Below are 9383 nucleotides of genomic sequence, written 5' to 3'. Positions count from 1 at the left end.
TTTTTTTTCTTATTTATAATCTTTATTTCAATTTTTCTTTTTAATCCATTGAATTTACTTACCAATCTGACAGCCCCCAACCTCAAGCATGTTTTCCTGCCCATGCCGAGATATGGAGGATCGTCTAAAATTTGCCCAGTTTAGTTGGCTCCGTCCAGTTCCGTGGGAGTTCAGTGGTTCCGTTCAATACCTTGCCATGGTTCTTCCATCTCTTTCTTTTTTACCTTTTTCTTCTTTGCTTCTTTGGTTTTCGACCGGATAAAAGATACGGTATATGGCCACCATGATTTTCGATCAGGGTAAAAGATAAATATGGAAAAAGACAAAAAAAAAGGTTTTAGATTTGATCAAAGAAGGAGGATTATACTTTAAAAATTAAAAAAAGGAACCGATTCCCGTGTACCCGCGAGATCCAACGGCTTCTTCCCACCGTCATTGCCCCCCCTCCACCCCCAAAAAAAAAATCAAGCGAGAGGGGACCCCCAGTGACGAACTAATTGTACTCCTTAGGGTAAAGAAGAACAAAGGCCGTTGTCTAGACTCCGGCGGACCTCGACTGGTCGAGCACAGGACCCCATCAAATTGACATAGCTCCAGCGGGCTGGTGGATTCCTTCTAACGCCGTGCGACCGTCATCGTCATTCTGCCTGGGACGAAAGTACCATGACCTATCAGTTTCATCGGCCAAGTCCCGAGACCAGGGTGGTTGGACGAAGGGCGCTCCCATTTTTCAGAGAGGATAACGATGCATAACGTACGGACTATATATGTATGTTCGTGTTGTCGCCAGCTCCAATAATCTGGTGTTAGTTATCCAGGGTATTCTGTATGCACGTACTTTTCAATGTAGGTATGTAAGTAAACCCTCCCCCACCACCTCCATCGCATCGAATTAGAGTACAGAGTACCGCCGACGGAGAATGTCGCCCGCACCTGCCCTCTCAGGTAATCATGTTTAGCACTGTCAGTCGCGATGGGTCAGTACCACGAGAAGCCTGGTTGCTTGGTGACGCATCGCGCTCAGAGGCCCTTCAGGCTTGTGGGTGCCGACGTCAGGCCCACATGGTCGGAGCCAGCAGAAGGGAACCTTCATGGGCTCGAACTTCATTGCAATGGGTTGCCGGAACGAGAACCCCGCCCGACCACTTTTTACAAACCCCTACGAAAGGACAGAAAGAAAGAATATTCGCGTGGGCGAGTTCCAGCTGGCGGCGGTCTTTGGTTCCGGCATGCTTGGCAACTGGTGTCAGCCTTCTAGAAAGCCGATTCCCCGAACTCGGGCTTGGAATGCTTTTTCCATGACAAACCTAGATAAGTGAGCTTGGTAATCACTTCCCAGCTGAATCGGTGGATACATCGACTCGATTTATCCATCACAGCGGCAATCGTCTGTGTATACGAGTCCAGAGTCCGGAGTATAGAGTATATAGTACATAGTACATATGTGAGGATCATCGGGTCGCGTTAGGCGATTGATGAAGCATATTTGATCTACCGTGTTGGTCGTGCTATGTACGGTCAATGGAATTAGCACTGTTTGATCAAATTCGGTCACGATTGCGCAATATGAAAGGTCGTGTTGCCGGCTAACTGTACAGGGTCTAGTACGTAGCGATACCTAAGGAACCCCATTAGTATCTCCCGAACAGGAATCAATCCAGCGGGTACTATCTCCGGATGCACGTGATGTACACTCCCAATGGACCCTCGGAACAGGAACTCAGATTCACTTAACGCCATTTACGTAGGCCTCGAGCTAGCATCGTCATTTTTGTCCCACTTTCAGGCAAATCCATCGGGTAATCATACTCACTGGACAGGCAATAGTCCGCCTGCTCAAAGACATCCTCCATGAAGTCCGTCTACTCGCTTTTGCTGAGCGCTGCTCTCACGGCAGCTTCTCCGCACCCCGCATTTCCACAATCACCTCTGGGTGTGCCGACAACATCGTCACCATCAACAGGGACGTTCAATTCCGCCGAGGAAGTGATCAATGCCTCGCCCTTCCTATCTTTTCACCGAGATATTGTGCAGATTGAATCTATTTCTAGCAACGAGCACAGTGTTGGGGAGTTCATCGCCAAGTTTCTCCGCGCCCGCAACTTCACCGTCATTAAGCAGGCAGTAACTTCGTCGTCCCAGACGGATAACCAAGAGCGCTTCAATATCTTTGCCTACCCATCTTCCAATACCCCGGAAATTCTCCTTACCAGTCACATCGATACTGTCCCACCGTTTATCCCGTACTCCTTGGACACCGACTCGACAACGGATAATGACCCGTCCACGATTCGCATCTCCGGCCGTGGCTCCGTCGACGCCAAAGGCAGCGTCGCAGCCCAAATCTTCGCTGCTCTCGACGTTCTTGAGCAAAATCCCAGTGCACCCCTAGGTTTACTCTTCGTCGTCGGTGAAGAAACCGGCGGAGATGGCATGCGAGCATTCTCGGAATCCTCACTCAACCCAGCTCCTTCCGCCTTCCACACTGTGATCTTCGGTGAACCCACCGAACTCGCTCTCGTCTCCGGCCACAAGGGCATGCTGGGCTTCGAAATCGTCGCCAAGGGCCATGCTGCCCACTCCGGATACCCCTGGCTCGGCCGCAGTGCCATTTCCGCCGTCCTCCCGGCCCTCTCCCGCGTCGACCAGCTGGGCAACATTCCTGCCGACAAGGGCGGTCTCCCTTCCAGCCCAAAGTACGGCAACACAACCGTCAACATCGGCAGAGTAGAAGCCGGTGTCGCTGCCAACGTCGTCCCCGCCATTGCTCGCGCTGACGTGGCCGTGCGTCTGGCCGCGGGCACCCCTGACGAGGCACGGGATATCGTCCGACGAGCCGTGTGCGATGCCACGGATGGCAACCCCGATGTGTACGCGGAGTTCAGCACCCGCTCCGAAGGATATCCCCCTCAGGACCTAGATACGGACGTTGATGGCTTCGACATTACGACGGTAAACTACGGCACGGATGTGCCGAATCTGCAGATCCACGAGCGTGAGGACGGCCCCGTTCGTCGTTACCTGTATGGTCCCGGCAGTATCCATGTTGCCCATGGTGATAATGAAGCTATAACTGTTGGGGATCTGCAGGAGGCTGTTCGCGGATATCGGAAGTTGATTGAGGCGGCTTTGCAGCGTCGTTAAGATTGATCCTCTGTTTGCGTGCGATGTTATATACCCATGCGTCTCACATAGAGGTAACCCTAGAGTCAGAGCATATATGCTCTAGTTGCTTTAGATCGAAGTATGATTTGCTTTACAAAACCTGTCAACGATGGAGAGACGATGACAATGTATTATTCCCAAGAAATCCCGTCTACTATCAGAAGTTACAATATTAGGCCCATAGTCAAAGATATAGAAATGAATACCAGTTCAAGGTATATAGCATACCAATCCAACGCTAAAGTACTCCAACCAAAGACTATCCCAAATCGCAGCCAAATAGCTACATAGAAAGCAGTGATCTTTACGTCCCTCTTAGGGAGCTTGCTCTTGCCCCTGCGGTGCCGACTCAGGCACCGATTCAGCTTCACTGCTCTTCCGCTCCCATCCCGTCTTCAGTTCTCCCCCTAACTTGAACCGGGGGAATGGGTGCGCCTCGGTGTTGAAGACGTTTTCCTCGAGTGGAATGAAGTCGCGATCCGAGAAGAGTAAATAGAAGTATTTAAGGGTTTCTGCCATCCAGAAACTCTCCATATTGTCTCTGCGGGTGGGTGGGATGATATTGACGTTGTTTAGGGAGGTGAAGCTGATAATTCGCGACCGGCTTGGTTCGGCTGGCTTATCGGAGGTGGGATCGGGGTGATGGTTGTCGTGTCCGACGATAGCGGTGTGTCGGATGAATGATTTGAACATCTCCCAGCCCCAGTGACGATAGGTTTCGTCGCCGGTGATTCGGTACATGTAGAAGAGGGATTCGAGGGTCTCGGGGCGTTGGAGGTTGTGTCGGTCTTGCATGTGGATGTCGAGGTCGTTTTCCCAGTTTAAGGTTTCATCATCTAATGGGTAGAGCGGCTTGGACTTCAGGGGAAGGTCTTCTTGTTGAGATTTTCGGTTGCCGGTGGTTAGAGTGGACTCTGGGTACATATCTTGCATCGTGACCGGGGGATTGTCCAGTTTGAAGTAGGTGATTTCAGCCGCAAGACCTGTCTTTGTGGCGAGGTAAGTCGCCCAGCATGTTTTCATCAACTCTTTGGCAAGGAGGATCTCTTCATCATGCCGTTGACTCCAATTGGGCGACTTTTTCGCCTGCGATAGCGGTAAACCCCCAGTTGCGCCGAGCGCAATCGTTCCGGGTAAGAAGCAGACAAGGTGATCCATTTTGGGTGAGAGTTTTCCCTCTAGGCCTTCGGGCCGTTCTCCCACAATCGCCAACTGGGCGCGCTTTGTATAGGCAATCAAGTGTTTGCGGATCCCAATCAGCGCTTCGTCCCACATCTCCTTATAGACCGGCTCCTGTTCCGATGTTTGGAGATACTGCTTGATGAGATATTCTGGCAAAGTAGAGGTGTTAGTTATCGGACAATGAGGAAGGAACTCCCAGAAAAGACTGTACCATAGTAGGAATCGCCTCTACTACCGAGGCGGATGTTGTTCCCTCTGAACTTGCCGGTATCCGGATAAATATAGATGGGAACCAGACCATCTTCCATTTTCGACCCATCCACTACTTCCATCACCTTCTCCGCCATCCGCCAGTACTCTGCTTCCCCGGTTAACTTGGCCAAATACTTGAACTCCAGCTGCACAGTCGTCGCTTCGGCTGTAGAGGAAGCGCCATTATCCGAATGTGCCGGTATCCCCTGGGACGTTTTGAGATTGATGCTGGCGTACGGTACCCCAGAGTTTGACTCGAATGCCCCTGATAACCGCTCTGCGAGGTCGGTCGCCTTCTCAATATACAAGTCCTCGTCACCCGAGGCTGGTGCCAGATCTGTATACATGGTGGAAAGATAATGTGCTGACAAGAGACCGCCTAACATGCGAATGGTGGTTTCAAAAGTGCTGACATCGTGGTTCTGATTGTATTGTAGCGAATGATGAATCCAGTCGCGGGCATGCTGGACCCGTGACGTGAGGTTCATCATTATCATCGTGTCAAGCGCGTCAACGATTATCCAGCCCAGCCCACCTTCGACCATGTTTTTGCCATCCTTAGCAACTGGACGATATTGGTCCAGCCCTGCCCAGCATTAGTATACCGTTATTGACTGCATAAGGAGCGACACCTTAAAACATACCCCACCCATTCTTCGCGTAGTCATCCCAACTAACAATGAATGCATCCCTGACTTTCTCTCGCCTGGCTGCCCAGTCGATACCCTTTAGTTCTTGGCCATTGTAGGCTGGCTCCTTGTCCAAGCTCTGCAACCAAGCCCAGAGCTCTTCTCCTTTCTCCGACTCTGGCGTCTTTATCTCAGGCTTGCCCCAGCTACCAGACATATAATACCACAGCGAAACTAGAAAGAATAGACAAAGTCCGCCGTAGAGAACTCTCCTCTGCCTAACTTTTGGGCCCGTGCGCCGAGGCGCAAAGTAGGGCTTATCTTTGTACATGGGAAGGGTACGACCGTCGCCGAAGAACGTGGTCAGATTGTTGGATACCCCAGCGGACTGCGAAAGTCCGTATCCGCCTAGCTTAGGCCCGGGACTGCGACTCGTACGCCAGGCGTTGTTCTCGAGGGGTGGTTGGGGAGAAAGCGACGGATTTCTGGGAGGGTAATGGAACGACATAGCCGTGGGCCCTTGTGCCACTTGTTTAAGCTCGTATAGGATAGAGGTGGCCTTCGCGGAACCCACTCGCTATAGCGAAGAAAGTGAGCAGTCAATCAGCATAGGCGCTAACTTGTCTTTTATTTTCGCGAGGCACGGATGATTGTCTATTCCCTCTATCCACTGATCGGTGTCAAACGCTCGAACGAAGAGGTAGAGCTATCTATAAGGCAAAATTGGTGACGGGAAAATAAATCCTACAAGTATGGGGGAGAAAAACGTTAGAAATATTGCTTACAACCATGGTTCACATAGCAGTTGTATGGAGTAATAATGACAGGTTGAAGCTAGGTGTCAACAACTAACCAAGCGTGCAGCGTTGTACTCGATTGCCTATTGCAACGCGTTTTGTAGAGCTTTACAAATCGTTATTCATGAAAAAGAACACAAGCGAAATAAATTCATGAGGTGCACAGCACAGAGTCGGGATTTGGGTTGGACAATTATTGCGATGGGGGGAGGGATTTCATTCTGGGATTTAAAACTATAAGAAGTAAGAGGGCACGCATGAAACAAGTGGAGACCGCTGGTGAATGCTGTAATTCTGCCAATGAAATGTCTTGGTCCTGAGCAAGGTACTAGTAGTAGTAGTAGTAGTAAGTAAAGTACCTTAGGTAGTAGTAGTAGTAAGGTTGATCCCAAATCACAAGGAAAATGAATAATAAATAATTCGGGGGATCTCTATCGCTCTTCATTTTTGACCCTTCGTGTACGCCTTCTGATCATGAAAAAAACGACCTACCTACTACTTACGTCGTCAAGACCCGCCCATATGCAGAGCGGAGCCAAATAGATGGACCCTTGTACGGCGGAAGTTTGTTTTTCTTGGCTCTCTCATACTTTGGCCACCTGGCGATTGCGAAAAAGTATTTACCTACAGTAGGTAGTGGGTAGTTCAAGAGCATCTCTGATATACCGCCTTCTTAAACCGTATCGGTAGCTTGTTCTCGAAGTAAGTATCTTTCCTCCGTCCCAGATGGGGTATTCGATCTGCGGTGGCTAGAAGGATATTCGTAATCCTTTCGCAATCCCGAGAACCCTCGGCTGGTCAACGCTCCATAGGAAGAATAAACAAAAGATGGAAAAAAAAAAAGAGGGAGAGAGTGTGTCTCACTCAAGCTAGTACTTACGGGGTGTTCTTCACCCATTTTGATAAGTATCTACGTCTTTTATAAATAGTAAGCGATTTACGATTCAACCAAGTCTTTGATCCAGCAACGAGCGGTATGCGCGCCATCCTACGGGGTGTATTCTCTCTTGAAATAAAGTCAGCATCGTGAAAAGCTCGTGAAACCGATTGCATATTATCTAAACATGACCGATTTTGTAATGTCATCCTCGGAGAAATCATTGTCACTAAAGCTTCTGGTACTCCAGCTTGCCTTCCAGCTTCTTAGCTTCCGCCACCTTGCGCACCGCCCGGTTGAAGTCGTCTTGGTTGATAGCGTCTCGGTAGTCTTTAATGGCAAACAAACCACTGTGTTCATTGTCAGAAACATCGACCGCAAACAAAAGAGTAGGAATGAAATAACATACGCTTCCGTGACAACATTACGCAGATCTGCTCCATTAAGACCGTCACTCATCTTCACGACGCTCTCAAAGTCAATATCACCCTCGAGTTGGACTGTACTGGAGTGGATCTTCAAGATCTCCAAGCGACCAACTTCATTGGGCAGAGGAATCTCAATCTTGCGGTCCAAACGACCCGCTCGCAACAGAGCGGGATCAAGAGTATCAGGTCTGTTCGTAGCCATGATGATTTTCGTCTTCCCGAGGTAATCGAACCCATCCAATTGGTTAAGAAGCTCCATCAACGTCCGTTGGATTTCACGGTCAGCGGATGTACCCTCAGAGAACCGTCTACCACCGATAGCGTCGATTTCATCCATGAATATAATACAAGGCTCATGCTCCTTGGCGTACCCGAACATTTCTCTTATTAACCGTGCAGATTCACCGATGTACTTGTCGACGATAGCAGACGACACAACTTCAAATGATCAGCAAAGGCGTCCTGTATTCTCAATGAACATAATGCGCTCACCTTTCAAGAAGTTGGTCTCCATAGAGCTTGCCACAGCACGTGCCAGCAGTGTCTTTCCTGTACCAGGAGGCCCATAAAGAAGGACACCTTTGGGTGGTTTAATACCAACTCGGTGGAAAAGCTCGGGGTTTTTGAGCGGCAACTCGATCACTTCTCGTAACTCTCGGATTTGTTCGTTCAAGCCACCAATACCAGCGAAGTTGACTTGTCCCGGGTCCTCCAAAGACATGTTGTATACTAATGGGTCGACCTCCCGTGGCAGCATCCGCATGATCGTCAGGGTTGTCATATCAAGGGCGACACGAGTCCCTTGTTTCAGTTTCGACTTATCGACCTTCGAACGGCAACCGACGACATAACGGGGACCGGATGATGCCTTAACAATGACTATGGGTTGAAGTTAGCCTATGTAAACTGTAGATTGAAGCAGTCCACCATTCATCATAAGTTATATGTAGTGTTTTATGTTGGAAACGAAGCATTGTGGGAGTAACCACCGAATAAACGTACATCTCTCCTCATCCAGCTGCTTCAACACTTCACCGATGATCTGACCCACACTCTGTAGGGCCTTAATATTTTCCTCCGAGATATCAAACTCTCTTTGCAAGTCCTTAATTCCCATCCGAAGCGATTTGAGCTTGGCCTCCCATTCTCGGAGCTCCAGCAGGCTCTTCTTGTAGTCCTCGAGCGCCTGCTCTCTCTCCGGGTCAGCAGCGCCGTTCATTGTGAGACCTCACAGATGATCCGACGTGAACGATCCAAAGAGAGATTTATAAAATCAGAAGAGGATGGAATAGGAATATACGCGGGAGAGATAGAGATGGCAGAGATGGTAACCGCGGATGGCTCGTTGGGGGTATCTGATCTCAATGCTATCATCAGCTCGGCAAGCTGTCGAGGAGCTTACGGAGCCACCAAAGCCATGAGGTCACCTGACCCCAATACGGGACACCCAGCCAGGTCACATGGAATTGATGCCTGAATGATGTTGCGCAGTATCTATTATCCGGGTTGCTCAGGCATCAAGGTGTCAGCGGGTAACCTCTGTTTTCGTCATTACGCAATATGGAAATTTCCAGACAGTCTCCAGTGCTCAAAAGACACTTGAATCAACTGACGTGAACCCTTCGGGACAACAGAGTGTACCCGGACAAGGGAATAACCCCCAATGGACATCAAGGATTATAGTAGCTTTTACCTACCATCCTCTAGAATGATATTTTGTCCATCCATTCATACATACATACATACATACATACATACATACATATATACACTTGGACTAGTATACCTGTCGACAACCATGCGGTTCTAACCAAGGCATAGTATACATAGAATGATCTACTACCAAGGTACCCCAGAAACAAGAATGTGAATCTTTTAGTAACTATGGAGGGCAAGCATCAATTTACCCGCTTTACCCCGAGGGAATGCGGAAGATCTCGCGGCAGGGTTGGCACAGTTGACAGAGAGCTCAGCCAGCGAGAGTCACAGAAGACTGATGAGCCCCACCATTTCGTTGGAAAGATTCGGGAGGACGAGGTCGAGAGCTTTTGCC

The 9383-nt window shown here is 49.4% G+C and overlaps 3 protein-coding genes across 3 annotated transcripts; 1 reads left to right on the top strand and 2 right to left on the bottom strand.

The window, feature by feature from the left end:
• The first annotated feature begins 1748 nt into the window (after positions 1–1748).
• On the top strand, positions 1749–3362 carry BDV27DRAFT_100280 (M20 family metallopeptidase). Its single transcript, XM_032064260.1, has one exon. It carries the CDS (start codon positions 1852–1854, stop codon positions 3142–3144), a length of 1293 nt encoding a protein of 430 aa, XP_031928899.1. The 5' UTR covers positions 1749–1851; the 3' UTR covers positions 3145–3362.
• A 1-nt stretch (position 3363) lies between these two features.
• Positions 3364–6210, bottom strand: BDV27DRAFT_100279 (glycoside hydrolase family 47 protein). Its single transcript, XM_032064259.1, has 4 exons — positions 6082–6210; positions 5244–5972; positions 4559–5185; positions 3364–4496 (listed from the first exon to the last, which is right to left on the bottom strand). The coding sequence occupies exons 2-4, from the start codon at positions 5734–5736 to the stop codon at positions 3481–3483; spliced, it is 2136 nt and encodes a 711-aa protein (XP_031928898.1). The 5' UTR covers positions 5737–5972; positions 6082–6210; the 3' UTR covers positions 3364–3480.
• A 757-nt stretch (positions 6211–6967) lies between these two features.
• On the bottom strand, positions 6968–8681 carry rpt4 (proteasome regulatory particle base subunit RPT4). Its single transcript, XM_032066517.1, has 4 exons — positions 8333–8681; positions 7823–8209; positions 7312–7768; positions 6968–7252 (listed from the first exon to the last, which is right to left on the bottom strand). The coding sequence occupies exons 1-4, from the start codon at positions 8547–8549 to the stop codon at positions 7132–7134; spliced, it is 1182 nt and encodes a 393-aa protein (XP_031928897.1). The 5' UTR covers positions 8550–8681; the 3' UTR covers positions 6968–7131.
• Positions 8682–9383: the final 702 nt, after the last annotated feature.

The sequence above is a fragment of the Aspergillus caelatus genome (assembly GCF_009193585.1).
Source record: "Aspergillus caelatus strain CBS 763.97 unplaced genomic scaffold BDV27scaffold_62, whole genome shotgun sequence".
NCBI classification, from domain to species: Eukaryota; Fungi; Ascomycota; class Eurotiomycetes; order Eurotiales; family Aspergillaceae; genus Aspergillus; species Aspergillus caelatus.
Note: the sequence above shows the minus strand (reverse complement) of the source record. Positions and strands in the feature narration are given on the sequence as shown.

What these genes read in the sequence shown, in the direction of transcription:
- BDV27DRAFT_100280 (XM_032064260.1), top strand. Translation starts at nt 1,852, where the DNA reads ATGAAGTCCGTCTACTCGCTTTTGCTGAGCGCTGCTCTCACGGCAGCT.
- BDV27DRAFT_100279 (XM_032064259.1), bottom strand. Translation starts at nt 5,736, where the DNA reads ATGTCGTTCCATTACCCTCCCAGAAATCCGTCGCTTTCTCCCCAACCA. An exon ending in CTACGCGAAGAATGGGTGGG is followed by an intron (nt 5,186 to 5,243) that starts GTATGTTTTAAG and finishes AATGCTGGGCAG; the next exon opens with GGCTGGACCAATATCGTCCA. An exon ending in TAGAGGCGATTCCTACTATG is followed by an intron (nt 4,497 to 4,558) that starts GTACAGTCTTTT and finishes CTACTTTGCCAG; the next exon opens with AATATCTCATCAAGCAGTAT.
- rpt4 (XM_032066517.1), bottom strand. Translation starts at nt 8,549, where the DNA reads ATGAACGGCGCTGCTGACCCGGAGAGAGAGCAGGCGCTCGAGGACTAC. An exon ending in GCAGCTGGATGAGGAGAGAT is followed by an intron (nt 8,210 to 8,332) that starts GTACGTTTATTC and finishes TTCAACCCATAG; the next exon opens with TCATTGTTAAGGCATCATCC. An exon ending in GGAGACCAACTTCTTGAAAG is followed by an intron (nt 7,769 to 7,822) that starts GTGAGCGCATTA and finishes GATCATTTGAAG; the next exon opens with TTGTGTCGTCTGCTATCGTC.